We start from the raw sequence: 21,936 nt of genomic DNA, 5'->3' as shown, positions 1-21,936 counted from the left end.
TTTGTTCTCATTCTTATCTCAACTTCACAAAAAAGAATATGAAGACCCTCTGACTTGGCATTCATTTAAAATATATTTTAAAACTAAGCTTATATCCATACATTTGTATTTCATACTTTTGAACCCTTTTCGGATAAAGAAACATTTTTTCCTGGTTATATTAAGTAAAAATCATTTGAAATCCATGCACCTGTGATAACCACGAATAACATTTTGATGGCCATGCTTTCATCTCTGTCTCTCTCTCCACACACACACACACTGGTGTGCATATGTGTGAGCGTAAATAATTCATCACAAGTTAGATTACATCATACATTCTGTATTCATTGTTTAAAATTATATTGTTTGTTCTTTCCCTCCCTTCACATCTGCGACGTCTCCCTCCACCGTCAGTGTTCAACAATCTAGTTTATGTAGCCCCACATTTCTCACCATGTCTGTATAACCTCTATCAATGTATATACTTTTGTACAAAAAGGCATCTTCCAAAGCACTGTTTGTCATGTGCTCAGGATCCATGATCCACAATTCCGAATGGTGGCCAAGACATTCCAGAAATAGGGGGATTATTGTAAGTTATTTTCTGAATCTTACTTTTCTTACTCAGCAGTAGGTCTTGGACTTCCCTACTTGAGATGGCATCGTGCTACCTTATTCTTTTTCTTGACTTAATAATAGGATGGGGGAGGGTGGGAGCCTCACGTATTTCTTTTTCTCCTTATGCATAGTCAGTTGTGTGAGTGCCTTTTATCAATAAACCGTTTTCTCCACAATGGATCACAATACTCACTTTGTTATATAGAAGCTTCTATTCTATGAAGATTGTTGATGACAAGTGGGGTGTACTCCAGCAATGATACTGGGATTCATTTCTAGGCTCCTCAGTCTGTTCTGCTATTTACCCCCATGCCATGTTTTGATTCTAATGGATTTTAGTGGGTATGGCCCACCTCTCAACATTCTTTTTCAAAAACTTTGCCCCAATTTTTGGACATTTAATCTTGCCTAAACATTCATGATATCCACTTAAAAAAATTGGGATTCTATTGGCATTGTATTAAATGTAGGTATAAAATTTGAATTTATACAATTCTTTTTTTTCATTGTTGATGCTATTATGATGCTGTTATTTTTTTAAATTTTTCTTTGCCAATGTGGAGAAAAGCTCTAAACGTTTACAGCCACCTGATCAAGCTGCTCCATTGATTCTAGTAGTTTTTATTTTTAAACTGGAGTTGGAATGTCTAGGTATATAGACCTAACATTAGCGTTTAAAAGGGGAAATTTTATGTCTTCACTTACTCTATTTATATGAACTATTTTCGTTTCTTAACTTCACTGTGGAATTGTAATGATAATAGCAGGCATCCCTTCTTATTCCTGGCATTTGATTATTTGGAATGATATTTGCAATTGATTTGATTTTCAAAAAATAGATATTTTCATGTTCAAGAGGTTTCTTTCTGTTTATATTTTGCTTGGAGTTTTATTAAAAATGGCTGTAGAATTTTACCACATGCTTTTATAGAGCCTATCAATGTAACCAACCACGTTTCCTACATGCATTTGTTGCTCTCATGAAATATGGTAATGGGTTTGCAGGTGTGAAAACTGCCTTTCTGGAGTAAACTCCCCTAGATCATTGGCAATATTCATTTCATCTACGTTAGGCGTTTGCTTACTAATATTTCATTTAGATTTTATGCAAATATTCGTAGGTGGGATTACACTGTAGTTTTCTTTTATTGTACTACCTTTATCAGTTTGGGTTTTAAGGCTTTCTGTATGTTTCTATAGTCTTGAATAATTTCACTTAGGTATTTCTATTCTTTATAAGTTATATGGAATTCACTATAAAATCATCTGTTTCTGCTCCACTTCTTAATGGTAAGAATTGAACCATTTTCCCAGTTTCTCCTGTAGTAATTGGTCTATTCGATTTTCTATGGCTGGAGTCAGTTTTCTTAATTTATATCTTAACAGAAATTCATGCCAAGAACTTTAGAATGCTTTTACTTCTTTATCCCCTTTCTGCCACCAGCCTTGCTTCTTCCCGGCTCCAAGGTTTTTGTTTCATTCTTTAATATTATTATACCCTTGCAGTTAATCTCGTATTTCAGAAAACTTTAATGTTTAATTTACATGTTCTCCATCATAGTATCATTAGCCATTTAGGTTTACAATACATTTATAAGATACACTTCTCACCATTCTTTTCTTTTTCCTTCTCTTTTCCCTTTTCCTCTATGTTGAATTCTGTTCTGATTCATTTTTGTTGCATTAGAGTCTTTCCCAATATATATATTTTTTTTGTTACAATAAAAATCTTTATTTAGGTTTGGTCAGTACAGGTTAAGATATACTGGAGTCACAGAGCAATATGCATTAACAGGGTACAACAGTTCATAAAAACTGAGTAACTATGCACACAAATTTCTTAAACATTCAGTCACCTAAAGAGAAAATGCACAAATGTATGGTGGAAAAAACTGCATCTAACACTGAAACTACTATAGGACTCCATCAACAAGTCCAACTTTTAGTGATGAACTACTCTACTGGGCAAACTTGGCAGTCACAAACCCACAGCTACTCTAACAGGTCTGAATGGTGCAGAGGTCTAGGAACAGCATGAGTGAGAATGCCCTCACACAGCTCAGGTTCTAGATAGCCACAGATTTATACAGACATCATTATGTTATACTTTAAGGAAAGATTTCCATTTACAACTTCACATTAACTCATATAAAAATAACCTGACCGTACACAAAATGTCCTGTTAGCAATAAAATAATTAACTGTTACCATTTCCAAAGTGGCAGAGGTATTGAAGCAAAGGGGGGGGGGGAAACAGAAAAACACACCCACAAAAAAAAAAAAAAGGCAAATTGTGACAAAAGTATGCGTTAATTTTCTGGACAGTATCCTCTCCCAAATTAAATGACACTGTCTAAAAATTTGCTGGAAAAAATATTACAAAACTGAACCCTGTACATTGACACTTGAGTCCAAGCCATTCTGAACATGGCGGGAACCTGCAGTTCGGTTACCTTTCCCACTCACTGTTTTCTCCTCTTGAGGGTCATGATTGGAGTCTGTGTCATTTGAGTGGTGTGTGAGAGAGTTTTCACTGCCCGTGGGAGAGTCTACACTTTCATACCCCGCACTGAGTTGGTTTACGTAACTACTACCTCCTCTGCCAGTTCTCTCCTCCGAGCTATTGGAGGCCTTATTACCATTCCCTGGAGAAGAAGGCAAGTCATCTTCAGTTGTGTCCCCCTCCCTGTGAAATCCAGACCCAGACGTCCTCTGACGGGAGGAACTGCCATTACTTGGTCCGTTGGCCAGCCAACTGCAGTCTTTACCTGTGGCCTCTGCCTGTCCTCCAGGCTCAGAAGCTGTAGTCCTGCTGGTACTTGGGGCTGGGGCTTGAGACTGCTGTTGTTGGTACTGAGCCAGCTGTTGGCCTGTCTCCTTCAGTTGTTGCTGAAGAACTAGAATGGTACTCTGCATACCCTCTGCTTCTTCGTCAAGTTGAATGATGAAGTCATTTAGTTCATCCTGACTGCTTTTAAGTTCCTCACTATATTTCTTCTGTAAAGCCAACTCTGCTTCAAGCTGTGCAATATGACCCTGGGACAGCTGCCTTCCAAGCTCTTGGTTCTCCTGGATAAGCATTCGACACTTCGCCATTAACTTTTTGCCTGTTTGGCTATCAGGCGTAAACTTCGAGGCACTCAGTTCATTTTGGGCTTGTTCCAGTTTGTCTTTAGTCTGTTCCAGTTCACCTTTCATTTTTAGGAAAAACAAGTTGATGGCTGGGTCCACCATTGTTGATCTCAGTTGGGCCACACTAGGCTGCTGGACTTGCTTCAGGTACTGGATTTGAGTAGTACACTCTTGCATCTCTTGCTCCTTGGTTGCTAGTCGCATTACAAGGATGTTTTCTCTGCGTGCAGACTCTTGCTGTTGTTGCTTTAGTTTTTCTTCTGACTCCCTTAAGCCAGTTACATCATTAGAGTTAAGATCTGTGTACTTGCCCTCCAAAGCTTGCACATATGCTTCATACTGTTTCCATCTCAGAATTAATTCGTCTCGTGCCATAACTTTGAAGTCTGTTTCACTCAGTCGAACCTTTTTGGGAAGAGGTTCCTCGTTGGTCATCTTGAATCCTTTATTAGTCATGTGATCCTGTGCAAGTCACTTAACTTTCTGGGCTACAGTCTCCAAACCACCAAAAACGGTACCAGTTTTGGCTAACTCACAAAGTGCTGCAAATCTCAATGCTTTAAGTGCCATACAAGTGCGACCAGTGGCCTCCCGACGGGGATGCAACCACCGGCTGCAGCCGGACCCCACCGCGGAGAGAAAAGGAGAAAGGATAGCCCCCAATATTTTTTACATAGGAAGCATGAGGTTTATTTATAGTATTTGAATCTTTGCATTTCTCAAGGATTTTCTCTCCAGCTGTATTACCCTGGGAAAGGTAACTTCTCTGAGCATCAGTCTCTTTCTCCAAAAAATGATGGTACTTATAATAGCTACCTCATACAAGTATTGTGATGGTTAAATGAGTTAGTATAAGAATTCTGGTTATCTAGTGCTATGTAATGAAACTACAATAAAATAACAAGGTAAAAAACAATTTATTATTATCTTCCATGGTTCTGTGGGTTGGTTGGGCTTGGCTGGGCACTTCTTGTTTGTTTGGGGGTTCTTGTGTGGTCAGATAGCGGCAGGAGCTGAAATCATCTAAAGGTTCAGTTGGGCTGAATGTTCAGAAGACGGCTTTTTCACTCACACGTCTCTGTTGTCCATGTAGTCTCTCTCTCCATCAGAATAGGCTGGATTCCTTACATTGGAACTTAGGTCTCCAAGAGGTGGAAAACTGACACCCTTCACGGTGCCTTGGCTTAGAACTGGCACAGCGACACTTTCCCAGATTCTATGAGATGGGAGACTGGACTCCATCTTGAGTGGGAGGAATGGCATGAATGGGGAGAGAGGGAAGGAATTAATTGCAGCCACTTTTACAGACAAGCTGTCACAATAAGGGAGCCACTTAGACTGGAACCTGGCACTGAATGAGAGTGCTGTATAAACATTAACGGTACTGTTGTTACTAAATTACCTTCACTATTTCCTTTAACTTTGAGAGTTGAATATGTCATATGGGTACAGAATTCTGGAGATGCCATTTCCTCTAAGTAGTGTGTGCAGATGAAGTCTGATGCCAGTCTAATTCTCTTTCCTTTATAGGTAACTTGTTACTTTTGCCTAGAAACTTTCAAAATTTTTCATTAAAATCAGAAATGACAGCTATTACTACTTTTTAACAGATTTTTGGAGGTTCTAGAAAATATGACAAGAAAAGAAAAGATAAAATTTCCCCTTTGAGCTGATCATAACTTTGAAAAAACCCAGGAGACTGTATTAAGGGAAAAAAAATGATCATTTTTAATCATTTAATGAATCTTTTATAATCATTCTCAATTTAGAACTGGACAAGCTCTTTCAACCTGCCAAGTGAAGTCTTTCTGCAAAGTAGGGAAAACTTCCTCTATTAGTTCTTTAGTTTTTGCCTCTTCTCCATCCTGTCCTTTTTCTTTGCATGTTTTTGTTATTTGTGTATGACTATGTTATGCCAACTTGCTTTTCTTGGGAAGATTTGTCCTTTTATTATGAGGTTCTAATTTTTCTATTTTGGAAGATTATTCTTTATTTGATGATAGGAATGGATAGCAGAAGGTGGCTCTGTTTGTGTGTTGTGTGTTGTGTGTGTGTTGTGTGTTGTGTATTGTGTGTATGTGTTATATGTGTGTTGTGTGTGTGTGTTGTGTGGTGTGTGTGGTGTGTGTGGTGTGTTTGTGGTGTGTGTGTGTGTGTTTTGTCTTATGGCTGCCCTGAAAGTGCTCCTTGTGAGGTTTCAGAGGAAGCCTGCTTTCTTCCTATCAGAACATTCTCTTTTGCTACTGAGGAGGCTGGAGTGGTGCTGAGAGGTTTACCTGGGGACCTCAGCAGAGGACAGACAGCCAGCCAGCTAGATCCACCCCAAGCTCATGGAGGTGCTGCTGTTCAAACTGCCCCAATAGCTTAACCTGAACTCAGAGGGTGAATAAAGTAAGGAGTAAGCCATGGAAACCAAGATAAGGGGACCCAGCTACCGGAGAATAATCAGAAGATAAGTGATGCTGGTCAAATAGAATGGATGGAAGAGAAATATTATAATTCTGAAAAAAAAAAGAGGTATAAAGTAATTTTATTGCAAAAGAAAGATTTCTATAATTTAAACAAAATGCTTTTTTTTAAAAAAAGAAACATTCATTAAATAGCAAAGATACCCAAGAAATTACTAACAGTGATTGTCTCTGGACAAGGGGCAATGGGATGGCTGGGGACCAGGGTGAGAAGATGAGTTCCTTTTTTATTGACATTTGCCCCTATGTCAAAATGACACGCCACATATGTATGCAATTATGCAGTACAATGGAGAATGGAATGGGCTATCAAAAATCAAATAGTTGTGTTAAGATAGGGTGGGAATTTTCTGTGTCTGACTCACAGGAGAACATAACAATTTGGAAGAAAAATGCATTTTCATTTTCATTATCTTCTAGTGAAACCACAAGAGAACTAGTAACACCTGTGACTTTGTCATCAACAGAAATAAAAAATATTTTCATACGACACAGTTGTTGCAGATATCTTGAAATATCCTTTATGTTCATCGTTGCTTGAAATTATAATCATTAGTGTCACCACTAGAGCTTGATATTTAGTGTTGTAATAAAGAAGAGTATATATTGTTATATCATGAGTTTATGTATTTTAGTATTTTGATGTTAGTGTTTGAATATAATTGGGTTTCTTTTTAATCTTATGTATTTCATTTTATGCATTTAAAAGTGTTATTTTTGGAAAGGGTCCATAATGTTTCAATAGACCACTGAATGGATCCATGTACCAAAAAAGATCAAGAACCTATGGGATATAAGGACTATTGGGGTGAATTCCTTGCCTGGAAGATCAAGTGGAAAAAATATTTCAAACACAGAGGAAAAACATATAAATAAATAAAAGATCAAATCATTAGAAGGACATTAAGAGATTTGGAGGACAGTCCCACACTTCCAAAATAGGCAACATAGAATCTTTCATCATAAAAGGACAAATAAAGGCTGGCAGGGAACATATGGCTGTTTTGGCTTGTGGCTTTTGTCATTGCTTTATTTCTATGTCCTTGTAAAGAAGAATGCAATATTGGCAAAGCTTTCTTGGACCCCAGGTTTTTCTTTTCAAGTTGAATTTTATTGGTCCACCAAACCTTCCAGTCTCAGAATCCCTGGTCAAACACTTCATGGTACAGGAGGATGAGCCAGGATTGGAGCACGCCCATCCTAGTGCTCCAGGTTGGTCCAGCCTACCTCAGCTGAAGAGGGCCCTGAAGAGCTGGTGGAGAAGTCCCAGGACAAGGGCCTGAGGCTATTATACCTGAGAGAACACTCAGTGATCTGTCCCTGCTGCGGGTAGCCACCGTAGTCTTGTCCTGTGCCTGAGCACTTCTTTCTGTTTACTGCACCTGCAGTTATTACTATTACCTGGCTGTTATCATTATTATTTGGGTAACAGAGAAACAGATTTTAAAACTCTTGCATGGTTTTCTGCCCATAGTAGTATTCAGTCCCTATTTGTGCAGCAAATGGAGAACAACATCAGTGCTTGAGACTACTGGTAGTGTGTAAGGAAACAACAAAAGGCAGTGTGTGCGTGTGCATGCATGTGGTGTGTGTGTGTGTGTGTGTGTGTATGTGTGCACGATACTTCATAGTTCTCTTTCTGGAGAATGAGAGAGGCACAAATCTTGTTTAAACAAGTTTTGTTTAAACCCTAGGATTATATATTCACGTGAAATTTTTTTTTTTGGAGGAAACTACAAATGTTACTGGGCAATGTAGTCTTATTTTTAAATTTAATTTTATTTATTTTTATGTTTTTTATTATTAGTTTCAGGTGTGTACAAAACAGCATAATAGTTAGACCATTGAAACCCCTCACAAAGTGATAACCCCAACAAGTCTACAACCCCTCTGAAATCATATATAGCTATTACAATACCATTGACTATATTCCCTATGATGTACTTTACATGCCATGACCATATACGAAGTGTTATCAAACAATATGGTGAATGTTTTAAAAAAATTTATTACAGTAAAAGACACACTGCCATTAAATCCCCTCAAAATACTCCCCCTCCCTTTGAAAACACTTATCACATCGTTCTTGACACTTTCTGAAGCAATTCTGGAAGTCCTCTTTCATGAGTATATTTAGTTGCACTGCCGTGGCTGCCTCGATGTCCTGAATCATTTTGACATTCTGGAAGAGCCAGAAGTCGCAGGGTACCAGATCTGGTGAATAAGGTGGATAAGGACACACTGTAATGTTTTTATTTGACAAATTGCTGTTTACCAGAAGCGATGTGTGACATGGAGCATTGTCATGATGAAGGATGATTGACAACACACTTTAAAACACACCTTCTCTCAACCGTAGCTCACACCCAACTGGCTACACCGAACAAGTTGAACTTGTCACACACTCACTAAGGTTCCATGCGCTGCTTCCCGTAATGAAGATCCTTGCCTTTCCGTTGGATGGCACTTGGCAGCAGCATTCACTGCATTTCTTGATCACAACAGAAAGGCTGTGTGTCACACATGGCTTCTGGTACAGCAATTTTTATCAAATAAAAACATTATGGTGTGTCCTCATCCACCTTATTCACCTAATCTGGCACCATGCAACTTCTGGCTCTTCCCCCAAGTCAAAATGACCATGAAAGGTAAACATTTTGAATCGATTCAGGACATTGAGTTCAGCCACGACAGTGCAACTAAAGACACTCACGAAAGAGGACTTCCAGAACTGCTTCAGAAAGTGACAAGAATGATGGGATACTGTGTTTCCCTGAAGGTTAGACCTAGCTGGACCATCAGCTCTAATGTGTCTTTTGGAGCAAACGTTATTATAAGACCCGGTCTTATTTTAAAATAATACCCTGTATAATGTAATGTAATGTAATGTAACATAATATATAATATAATATAACATATAACTGGGTCTTATATTAATTTTTGCTCCAAAAGATGCCTTAGATAGAGCTGATGGTCCGGCTGGATCTTATCTTCAGGGAAACACAGTAAGTGTGTTTAAAGAGAGTGGGAGTATTTTGAGGGAGATTAATGGCAATGTATCTTTTACTGCAATAAATTTTTTTTGTTTAAACATTTACCGTATTTGTTGGTCACACCTCATATATATACCGGGGGTGCCAAACACTTGTTCAATGTTGCTCAAGCAGTAGTTCACCGTAATCAGAAGTGTCTGGACACTGATGAGCCCCTCTTGTGATTGCAGAATTCAAATGTAACTTGTATTCATTTTTTGTTATCGTTATATATTATTACAATTTTAATACAGTTTTCCTTTCTCAAAATATGTATACATTTTTTGGCTCTCTATATATAATTTATAGTTGACATTCAATATTATTTTAATTATTAGGTTGGTGCAAAAGTAATTGCGATTTAAAAGGTTAAAAATAACTGTAGAAACTGCGATTACTTTTGCACCAACCTAATAGTTTCAGGTATACAGCGCAGTGGTTAGGCATTTATATGATTTATGAAGTGATCCCCCCCGATAAGTCTGGTACCTATCTGACACCATACATAGTTTTTACAACATTATTGACTATATTCCCCATACTATATTTCACATCCCCATTTGTGACTACCAATTTGTACTTCCTAATTCCTTCACCTTTCATTATAGTCTTATTTTATTAGCTCTTGATTAAATATGTTGAAACTTTCTGGTAACATGGATGTTAATAGTGTTTGCTACTTAATTACAACAGCATTTAAAATAGTGTCAGGGCAGTCTTAATTTTATGTTTTGATAAAAGTGAAGGATTCAGAGTTTACTTATGGATATTAGCATTTTCTCTAAGATTTGGGGCCTTCCCCAGAATGTGCAAACAAACAATAAACTAATGCATAAGTAGCATTACGAGATTCATTTATGAGATCGGTTTCTATTCATATACATCAGGCTGCCTCCTCACTGCGGGGCTGAACTAAAAAGGGATTTACTTTTCTCAATGAGAAGACTGGAGGTAGTTAGTTCAAGGGCAGATGTGACAGCCCCCAGAGACCAGTCTTGTTCCATCTTTTTACTCCTGATCCTCCCCAAAATGGCAGTCACACCGCTGGGCTTTCTTATCTATATTTCAGGCAGCAAGAAGGGCGAGGGGCAATGAAGGAAAAGCAAAAGCCAAATTTGAGCCCATGGCTTTCCTAGAAGCCCTACTGTGGCTTTCATTACATCTCCTTAGCCAGGAATGTGTCACGTGATCACCAGGGCTGTAGGGAATTCTGGCAATTATGTTTTGAGTCAGGCCAAATGCCACTGTAGATAAAAATGAATTTGTGTTTGTGACAGAGAAGGAGTGATAGGATTTTGGATATGAAGCCAGCAGTCTAACCCAGGATCCTTCACCACACCCCTTTGTCTTCATTCCAGTGGATTCCTACTCATCTGTGAGGTCTCCGTCTGTGTCTTCTACAGGAAGGCCCCTGGGAGCGCCAGGAGGGGTAAAATGGCCATTCTTTGAGCATTGATAGCACCCTTTAGTCATACAGTTGACACCTAACTTATCCATACCAACCTGAACTGTTCTCTCTATATATAAATGCCACCTCATTACACTTGTAAGCTCCTCATAGTAAGTTTTGCGTTCAACTTTTACTCCCAGCTCCTAAAATAGTACTTGGCACACAGTAGGTGCTTAATTAAAATTTATTGAACTGAACCATTGAAAACTTAAGGAAATTTCAGGCAACTCAGAGCATTTAGCTGTTGTTGTTTTTTTAATTCTTTTTTCTCTTTCCCTGTTTTGAGGTACTGTGTATCCATTTATCAATGACCTGTTGAATATATTTTTAGATGTTTTTCATTTTGTAAAACATATGGTGTCAGTGTGTGTGTTTGTGTGTGTGTGTGTGTGTGTGTGTGTGTGTGTGTGTGTGGTGTAGGATCTGTATCTGGGAGCTGGGTGCAGTTGTTAAACACACCAGTTATTTCGTATGGAACTAAGTGCTTTGACAACCATGAGCCAAGTAGGGGTTGGAGACAGCGATCTCAGACATAAGATTCCAGTGCTGTGACAAAGGTGCCGCTTACCACCTAGGCATCTCGGAAGATGAATGAGGTTGTTTATCTGAAAAGTACTTTGAACTCCTACCTCTCTAGGAGAAAGGTCCTATGTTATTCCTGGTACAGTTAATCCTCTATTTCCCATGTCAATAGGAAAAACAAGAGTTCAGATTTTCTAAAGGTCATTGAGTCTTGATTTTTGAATTGAATTGTAATGCATTTTGGATGTTGGCAGGAGACCAGCCTCCTGTGTGGGTAAAATGAGGACATTGTTAATGTGAGTCCGTGTTTCATGAATTTGCATTATCAGCTCCCGTCTCAGCAGGCGATGTGGAATGCATTTGTATTAAGAAGGGCCAAGGCATGTGTAATACATTTATATCTATGGCTATTCTCAAATTCCATTTTTATTTTCTAATCAGACCATAAGAAAGAGATATAGTTGGGTCTCATTAGCTTCATAAATGCTTTCACTGGCTGGGTTACATTCCAATGTTTTCCTGAAGTGCTCATATGAAGCGTCTCCACAGCTTCAGCAGAACTACTGATAAAGTCATTGACCCTTAAGGGTTAATGAATGAATGGTTGATCTAAGATCCCGGTGTCCCAAAGTGTGGTCCCAAACCAGCAGTATCAGCCTCACCTAGGAACCTGTTAGAAATGTACACACTCTGGCTCCAGACCGACGCAATTAGAATCTCTGAGAGTGGGTCCAGCACTCAGTGTTTTCACTGGTCCTCTGGGGTGATTCTGATGCAAGGGCACATCAAGGTGTTTTCAGAGTGTCTTCAATCACGTCTCCTAGAATTCAGTAGCAGGTAAACGAGGCTTCTTTGTTACCTAGGCATGAAATATTTTCCTAGACGAGCATGGCATCACCCGTCATGTTTCCATTTTTGCCCTTTCCTTCAGGTAACTTGCAGCTGTGCTGGTTGCTCAATCATAGGCAATACATTTGCCTGGGCTTTTTAATTCCCCCTCCTTTTCCATGAATTTTATTTGCTTCTTTTGTTTCACAGCCTTACTCTGAGTCTTTTATGATAGGGCTTTTCAAACCCATTTTGCTAGTAAGTGAGTTGGCCGTGTAGGTAGGATATGATTTGAAATAAATTGACTCACTCACATAGTGATTGACACTGGAAGTATTTGACTGAGAAATGTACTAGATAGTAGCATTTTGCTTCTTCCCCCCTTTGTAATATATTGTATGTATCTTTTAAAAGCTACACAATATTCCTTTGTATGGTTATACTTTATACACCTACCTCCTGTTACTAGATATTGAGGTTATTATGAACATTCTTGCCTATTATTATCTTGGCAGACTTTTGAAATATATCTGCTAGGTAAATTGTTGGGAATGGAATTTTTGGATTAAAGAGCACACACATTTAAAAAGATATGATCTGCTAGGTAACTGCTTAGTTACCTTCCAAAAATGATAAACAAATGAATTTCTTCAAATGACAGTTTTTCCCACACACATTTATGAAATCAACACGTTTTTGCCCGTTTTATAGGGGAAGTTACAATGTTTTAAATCATTGTTTTGATTTGCCTTTAATTTTGATAAGGTTGAGCATTTTTAAAAGATGTATTAGCTAACTTTCTTTTCTTATTTTTTTGGTGAACTTCCGTTTAGAGATGATGTTTATCCATGTTTTTCATGACCTAATTCTAAGGTTTTCATACCTGGACATTCTTAGAATCACCAGAGAAGGTGGTTTTCGTTTTGTTTTGTTTTGAATACAAATTTTCTGGTTCTATCTTAGACTTCTTGACTCTTTCTCTAATAGTTCACTTTTGAAGATAATGGTGATTGGACTGTGGTCCATGAACACCATGAACACAGTGTCTGGGCGAGATCTCTTACACCAGCAGTTAACAGGAAATAAGTATTCAATATTGCACTGTGGGCACTATTGTACTTGGAGCCAAAATACTCTATCTACTTCTTCCCCCTTTTAAGCTAAAACATTATATGTAAAAAGTCATCTCATATTCTCATCCAAACTGGTTTTTTTGTGCTGGAAATGAAAATGAAAGAAAGAGAATAAATATTTCTGGGAGAATTTCTATTTGTGATTTATATGCCAATTAAATTTATTTCTTTCAGAATCATTAAGTCATCATGCTCCCCATATTGCTTTTTGAGGAAGCCCTGAGCTGAATTTTAAGACCAATCATAGTAACAATATTTTGCTAGGTTTCTGGCATTTTTTTTTTTTATTTCCCCTGCATTTCTATTGTCTTTTACAATGTTATACTCATCTCAGAAAAATCTCTCCTATGGCTTGCATTTTCCCTTCTCCCTGATTTTACAAAGGATTAACCTATCATTAAGCATCGTTCAACAGTTGGTTTTATCCTCACAGAAGGCAAATTGAGGCTATTTAGGACTTTCCAGCTGGGTCCTCCAAAATCCCTCCATTGCTCAGTAATCCTGAACCCAACATCCTCGCTGAGCAGCCTGCCTCTGCCCAGGTTAGACTGGGGTGGGGGAAAGAGTTTGTAAGTTTCCATTTTCTACTTTATCATTTATCACAACATTATACAGAAAAGTAGATGAAAAGAATAAACCAGCCCACATTGCCTTCTGGATAAAGAAAAAGGAAACTTGATTAGAAAAAAAAAAAATTAGAAAAATACGACTTTTCATCTTTCTGCTATGTTACAGACTTACCAACCATAGTTTCTGTGCTTCAAATTCTTTCATTTGTTCATCTGCCACTTAATTCCTACCTCGTTTCTCTGAGACTTACAATTTCCATTTGTTCTTGAAATCAGTTAACAGTTCATCTATTCCCTGGTATTAGGGCTTCCCCTAGGAGTTTACCAATTGATTGGCCTTTTAATCCAGTAGTTAAGATTCCCCCAATACTCACTGACACAGAGCAGATTCAATTTGTGTGTTTTAAAAGTGTTGTTCAGGGTCATTAGGAAAGTGAAGTTCACATATCTGCCTGAAGGTTCTAGGCAATTGATTTTCAATTCACTTGTGGACGTGTTGGGGGACGGGGGTGGGTTAGTGTAGGAGGGAGAAAGGAAGAAGTATTTGGATTGGAACGATTGCCAAGTCCACTCTCATCAGGCCTCCATCTACACGTCATACTTTATAGCATGATAGCAACATACTTCAGACCACGCTAGTGCAGATGTGCCAAAGTTAGGGACAGCGGGCAAAGCTAGGGACAGTGGGCAGTTGTATCTTCCCACTGTATAGGTGGGTTTTCAGCAATCCCAGAATTTACGGCCAAGTTTCCCTAGAACTGGCTGTTATTGTATGGTATATGTATTCTTTATAATTTATATAAGTAGAAATAGGACTTCATAATCAGTGAAACTTTGATAGAGTAGATGTTCAGTTAAGAAAATTATACTTGTTTTCTCCCCCTAAATGAATTTGTGTTTTATGCCACCGTTCAGAAGAAATCTCAGCATGTGGTACAATTTTGAAGTGAGTCTATTAAAGCATTTACTAAGACGCTTACTAAATGTTTATTAATATATTTTTAAATGTCCACTGTTCATATTTCCTAAATCTTCATTTACTTTCTACAATTTTATAATGAAAAGATTTATCATCTATTAAAATCTTTCAAATAGCCAGGTTACGGTTTAAGGTGTTTCATAAAATTGTTTTTTGTAATGTGTTTTGTTTGTTTAAAAGATGTTATTATTCATTGGGAAATCAAGGTGTTTGCTTTTAGTAGAGAATAAACGTATTCATAGAAACGACTTCTCAAATAATATAATATTGTACTTTTTAGATTTCTGTCTTTCCTAATTAAGGATGATTTTTCTTGAGGAGAGGGGCTGGTTCTGATTCAACTCTGAATCTCCCTAATTAGCACAGGGCTTGGATCAGTAAATATTTGTTGAAGAAGATAATGAATTAGTTGCCTCTTTGGTGAGGCAATACGGTTTGCGGGATATCATGGGAAATACCCTGTGAACTTAGAGGACAGAATTTAAAATGTAATGATTTAGTTTCTTAAGAGAGGGAGCAGCACAGCCTCTTAGAGCATCGCCATGTGCAGAGCCCCTGGCACTCAGCCCTACAGGGTACATTCCATGGGGTCACGGTCGAGGCCACAGAAGCATTTCAGAACGGTGGACAGACGCTGGCAGGCGTGAACCACAGCAGTCAGTGGTGTGCTTCGTGTGCCTTCCCGTTAGATTTCGTTTGAATTTTTAATCAGTGTGTAACATTTCAAATGAAGCAATCTCACAATAAAAATCTGGATTTCTGAGGTTTTTTAAAGACTCAACAGATCTGTCCTCACTAGCCCTCATGGCAGCATTCAGTTGGAGCTGGGTAGTGGCTGGGCCTTACAGCTGGGCCGCACTCTAGCCTCTCTCACTGTCTGGTGGGAGAGGGACACTTTGTGGGACACGTGCCCTAGGGGATAAACATATGGAACCCTACAACTGTTATAAGAAGTGGAGGAATCTGTGCTCCATAGTCAGGCAAATCCCCTTGAACTGGTTGTGCAGAAACAGAAATACTGAAATTAGGGCTAGGCCACATTCTGGTGCCTAGATTCACTACCAAACCTCAGTCCCTAGAGAGAAAGCAGAGGGGTAGGACGTGCTAGACAAAAGGAGTAGTTATAGGTCTTCCTGGGCTTGGATGCAGGAAGGAGTATACCCATTAGTGTGGTGCCAGGGGAGCACACAGCAGGCGGGGCTCTGGGAGGAAGGAGAGGGGATGAGCCTCGAGGGATGGTAGAGGCAGGTTATGAAGGACTGTGAAGCAGAAGCTGAGATGGGATTAGATGTGCAGAGACTTGTTGCACACCTGAGGGAAATGAGGATGGAGCTGGGGAGGCTGGGAGACTGGCAGACTTCATGCAGGGAGAGAGGAGGAGAGGAGGAAAAGAAGGAGGGAAGGATGGATGCATGGGGAAGGAGGGAGGGAGGAGGGAAGGTAGGTTAGATTGAAGGGTCTTAGACTGCAGTGCAATTCCAATAATGTTTAGCAAGAAAGGAGGCGGGGGGGTGGGCGGCTTGATCCAAAGTCACCTATTACAGGAGTACCATGTCGTCCCAGAATAAGCCTGCTTTAGTATCCCTGCCACGCTCAGTCACTGGCTAGGATCAGCCTTTTGGAAGCATAGTCTCAGTATGAATGTGGGAATGGATTTGGAGCACAGCAGCTGGGGTCATAGGTCAGTTGTGCTCCCCATGGTTACTAGTCTGCCCTTCGTGCCACATAGAACTTCCTTTCCCCACAAGTTCAAGGAGCACATCTTCATGGTTTCTCTGGGCCGCTGTACCCAAGAGGGAACTCAGAAGATAAAGGTTAGTGGGACAAACTATATCCCATCCTTGCTGATTTTAAGGCTGTAACTGGTACACATCCTCTCCTTCTTACAATTTCTGTTATGTTTATTTCTTTATTTATTTGCTTGTTTATTTGGTTATTTAGTTTTCAATTACAGTTGACATAGAATATTATGTAGTTTCAGGTATACAACATAGTAATTAGACATTTATATGACTTATGAAGTGATCACCTCCATAAGTACCTACCTGACACCATGACTAGTCATTACAATATTATTTACTACATTCCCTATGTTGTACTTTACATCCCTGTAGCTATATCATAACTGCCAATTTGTGTTTCTTAATCCCTTCCCCGTTTTCCACCCAGCCTCCCAACCCCCTCCCATCTGGCCACCATCACTTTGTTCTCTGTACCTATGGGTTCTACACTATCCATTCTGAGTTGCCCATCCCCTTGGTAGGTCTTGATGGTTTACCTAGTGGTGTGACCCAAGTCTTCTTTTCTGGGGCAAGGTCTGAGACCGTAGTAATCATTCCCTTTGCAGGCTGGGATTGCTGCATGTCGCAGTGGGGTAGGGAGCATCAGGAAGCACCCACATGGATCATCCAGGTTTTGTGTGGATCCCTCCCTGCCTTTACTGTGTAAAAGCAGCCGTGCCCCTTCCTTTTAGTTCTCCTTGCCAGAGGGTGTTCTCTTGGTCCTTGGGCACAGATTCCAAGGCGCCCTTGTGGCAGCTGAAACGTGTAGTTCAGTAGGACCTTTGCTGTGTCCTTTGGCAAGCATGTGCTCTCTTGGAGACCTGGCTCTCCAACTTTACAGAGCTCAGAGTCGTGTGGGTGGGAAGCACAGACTCCCTAAATGAGTCGTTGAGGGTGACGATAAGTAGGGCCACTCCTCCTTCTTCCACCCCTTGGTTTTTGGATCCGTCTGTTCTTCCAACTTGGGACACAGCACCATATGGAGGACTCTGATTCCTTCATGTGCTGCATCCTGAAGGACAGCTCTGCATTCTTTCTGAGTATTGCCTCTGAGCTGGTGTGGCAGCTGTACCTTTAGAAGGCCATTCCAGCATTTGGTGAGGCCAGCTCCTTCTGGGTGCTGTAGTATGTAATACAGCAGGGGAGCCCATGGTCTTGGACCCAGTGCTGCACCTCCTGCTGTGAAGTGGACCCTGGTCAGACACTGTGCTGTGCAGGATCCCATGCCTGTGGGTGAGGCATTCCAGAAGCCCCCAGGTAATAGTGCTGGCTGTGGCTCGGTTGGGTATGAATGTCCTTATGACTGAGTAGGTCTGATAGAACCAACCATAATGGGTTCCTAGTGGGTAGTTCCAGATGCATGATCACTTGCTATCACATGAGCAAGCATTTAGTGGGGCTCAGTAAAATGCCAGGGGCTTTTTCTCAAAAAGAGCATACTTCTCTACTACAGATGGCATGGCCTTGCTCCAGAACCCCAGGATCCTATGTTCGATTCTCCCCTTGGGCTTGCTATATCTCTATACTGTCTAGTATGTACCAATAAAGATTTTAAACTATATCCTATGAGCAGTGGGAATCATTCATAGTTTCTGACTGTAGCACATACGATTAGATCTCTGTTTTTGAAAACTGTAAGACAGAAAGATTGTAAACAAAGGAAACGGGAGGCAGGCAGACCAGTTTAAAAACTATTGCAATGGTCTGAGCAAAAATTAAGGACCTCAACTGAAATTCTGGGCATAGGCGTGATGAAGAAGATGAGACTGATTTGAAAAATATTCAGAAAGTAGGAAATTGCACGTCAGGAGGGACATGAACAATTCTGGGGTTTGGGGGATTCTGTCCAGAACAATTCTGGGGTTTGGGGGATCTGCTGAGTAACCAAAAAAGATTTTCATGTGTTAACATTTTTGCTGTTGCAATTTAGAGTCAAGAGTCCCCAAGGACTGTATCACTATAAGAAACTTAAACGGTGTTGAACCAACAATGTTAATGAGCTACATTTAATCATCTGGATCTTGAACTGAACCCCAATATTAATTTTTGTTGAATCAATTTTTTTCTTCCAAAAATACTGAGCTGGGATTTACCAGAAATATATTGAGCCAGAATATTAAATACTGTTTTCATCTCTTTTGTTTATAACCCCAGAACCTAGAATAGTACCCAATACATATTAGACACAGTAAATATTTGTTTAAATGAATGAATTACCTCAACTAAAACAATCATTAATTGAGAGTTTATGTTCTTTTTTTGCCATATTTATAGAATCAGTTATTAGTGGGAGATGCTGAATTTGCATTGTAAATGAAGATTGGAAAAGATATACCTTGTTCACAAGTCTTATGATAAGTGGATACAGGGTGTTTTAAGTCATGGGAAACTCAGATGTTTCCTGATTTTACCTGGACTTGATATTTTTGGCTTCATCAAATCCTACACGAGAAAAGGACCAAGAGAGATAATTAAGCTGATGCAAAAGTAATTGCAGTTTAAAAGGTTAAAAATAACTGCAAAAACCGCAATTACTTTTGCACCAACCTAATACTTTCCTTTTCCTCTTGATTGCAAACAGAGAAAAACAAAGAATCCTGGGAGATACTTATATCAGCACTTTGTGATGAAACCCTCAGCATCCTTCCTGGTCCACCCAGTGCAAACCAGGGTCCTTTCATTTCTTTTTTCCCCGTGTCTAGGACTTATTTTAAGAAAAGAATGGGGAATAGACCATGTGATGAAGTAGAAAGGATAGTACTCACAGGACTATTTAGAATATAAAAATTTGGAACCATCCGAAATGGGTAATAATCAGGGATTGAAATAAGGGATCCATTCTAATCCCTTAGAATTACCTACATTTTGATCTCTAAGAATAAAATTTTATTGTTGGAGTAAACTGAGACAGAGACCAACTCCCAACATGTAATAGAAATATTTGTTTCCTCTAATTCTCTCAAGACTTGCACCGATTTTTACATTTCTATCTGAAATCTTGCCATTGACGTTAACGACTTAAAAAGAAACCAGTAAATTCAGAGACAGCTTGGGGAAAATGGGGAAAGCTTGACAAGCTTGGGGAAAGCTTGACAAAATGTCTTCCAGAGCACCTGGTTTCCCTGTTTGTTTCTGTCTCTTCACCCTCCTCATTCCAGTGTCCAGTGTCCATTGTCCACTGTTCACATGCTTCCTTTATACTTCTTAAAGCTGAAATGACCCCTAAAGTGACACAGCGTTAATACACCCAGGACACAGTGAGCAAACCAGCCTCCTCTAAATGGCAGTTCTTTTACTCACCGTGGCTCTTTGAAGCAGGCATAGGAAGCCAGGCTGCCTAAATTCAAATGTTCACTCTCACACTTTCTACAGCGGTGATCTTGGAGCAATTGACTTATCCCTTTTCTTCCTTAGTTTACTCATCTACAAAATTGGGATGAAAAAATACCTCGTAACTGACAGAATCAGATATAAAGCATACAATATAAAGAACAATTCTTGTCACATAATAAGCTCATATTTTCAACCATCAACTAAAAACAAAATAAAGGTGAAGATAGAGTGGTTCTTTGTGGTACTCCTGAAGTTATGACACTTAGGTCTATTTCATTTCCTTTTTATCTCCTTTTACCCTTGCACCAATAATCAGGCCAAGAATACCTTCCGTAGAAGCAGTTGTGCAATATTTCCTGATTTGATTTCATTAACAGTGGTCTGTTGGTATTTAGCTACATCATAACCATTCTACTTCACCCAGCTTTCATTAGTTCTGAAGTCACAACTTTAAGTGACTTGTTTTTCATTTATTTATCATTAATTTAGAACAGCACCATCCAACACTGTAGCCACTGTCCATGTGTAGCTATTTAGTCTAAATTATAATCAAGTAAAATTAAATTCAGTTCTTCAGTCATGAATTTCACTTGCTCCATAGCTACATATAGCTGGTGGCTCCCAGATTGGACAGAGCCAATATGGAACATTTCTGTTGACCGGTGTTGACTTACACCTTTCATTTTGTTGCCCTTGTGTCCATAGAATTATTGTAGCCCTTATCATCACCGCTTACTAAACTGTTGTGCACACATAGGCTGGCTGGACACTTCAGAGCCCTGTAAACATGGAGACAGGAACCTGGAGCAGCCAGTCATCCCGTGTCAAATCCCAATCGTTTTCAGATCTTCGATCAAGTCCTTCTGCCTCAGTTGGATAATTCTCGACAATATATGCTCTGTTTTGTTTTGTTTTCTTCCCCCCGTCCATATGAAAAAGGCCTGGCAGGATACAATCCAACTGCGTAAACTGTATGGTTTCAATATTGCAACTCTGTTACCCTAACTTTATGGAATGAAATCAGGATGGTTTCCTGTTTCCCCCACTGTATTATTGATATTTGTTCTCTTTTGCCATACTCTCAGCCCTGCTTTCCTCCTGTGAATCACATCAGACCCATGACTAAGAAGTCGGAGAAGATGGAAAACTTGCCACCGCTACAATGATGGGGTCAATTAATAGTTGAGGCTTCGCCTCACGATCATAGTCTCTCACAGTGGAAATGAATTGAAGGGTCCCAGTGCATTGAAAGCGCCGCTGTGCGGATGAGGAGACTGAACCGCAGGGCAGAGAGGAGTTTTGTTTGCTCAAGTTCACAAGGCTCTCTGTAGCAGAGCAAGAACTTACGCACACATCTGCAACAGCCATTCTCTTCCTATCACTCTGTGCTGCCTCTGAAAATGTTGGTGTACTTTCCTTTCTCCAAAACTTCACCCATCTCTCTGGCTACCTTCTGAGTAATGGTTGTGAGTGTATCTTTGTTCCTGGAGAGGCCTCAAGACATTTTCTCTTTTGTTTTAAAAAGGAAGCATGTTAGGTCAGAAAAGTAGAGTGCACTTCACCCTGGAGCATTTCAAGGGCAGCATGGGACAATCACGTCGTCAAGAGGATGAAAACCACTTTGGGGAAGTTATTACCAAAGAAACCAGGAGAGTCCTGCCAGGTTTAGAGCCAGAGCGTAGTGCAAACCAAGTGGGGTGTGGGCGTCTTTGTATTGCTCACGACCTGTCCACTTCCTTTCTGCCAATAACCTGAGCAGCCCACGAGGGATAGACAGAGGAGACCTAGCAGGACAAATTGCACTGGTCATGTGGTCGGCATGATAGTCCCTTCATTGAGTGCCGTGGGGAAGTTTTCAGTGGGCTTTGCCAGTACCCGTGGATGAACAGAACACATATTGGGGCTGTTTCCTGCCACCAGCAACTTGCAGAAGCATGATAGTTTCCCAAACTTTGCTGCAAATTAGAATTACCCTGAGGGTTTTAAAAATCCCAGTAGCAAAGTTAACCCCATTCCAATGAAGTCGTACAGGGGGAGAGCCAGCATAGCAATTTGTGGGATCCCAGGCTATTCCAATGTGCAGCAAATTTGGAAACCTCAGCCTTTTTA

The 21,936-nt window shown here is 39.8% G+C and overlaps 2 protein-coding genes across 4 annotated transcripts in view; one reads left to right on the top strand and one right to left on the bottom strand.

The window, feature by feature from the left end:
• Positions 1-21,936, top strand: part of LYPD6 (LY6/PLAUR domain containing 6) — a 140,587-nt gene that overhangs the window by 80,048 nt on the left and 38,603 nt on the right. The gene's annotated exons all lie outside the window — the stretch shown is intronic.
• Positions 2,322-4,313, bottom strand: LOC117025674 (pre-mRNA-splicing regulator WTAP-like). The gene has a single exon (XM_033111685.1). It carries the CDS (start codon positions 4,186-4,188, stop codon positions 2,977-2,979), a length of 1,212 nt encoding a protein of 403 aa, XP_032967576.1. The 5' UTR covers positions 4,189-4,313; the 3' UTR covers positions 2,322-2,976.

Source organism: Rhinolophus ferrumequinum, chromosome 8, assembly GCF_004115265.2.
Source record: "Rhinolophus ferrumequinum isolate MPI-CBG mRhiFer1 chromosome 8, mRhiFer1_v1.p, whole genome shotgun sequence".
In the NCBI taxonomy this organism is placed as follows: domain Eukaryota; kingdom Metazoa; phylum Chordata; class Mammalia; order Chiroptera; family Rhinolophidae; genus Rhinolophus; species Rhinolophus ferrumequinum.
This window is presented reverse-complemented; position numbering and strand designations above follow the sequence as displayed.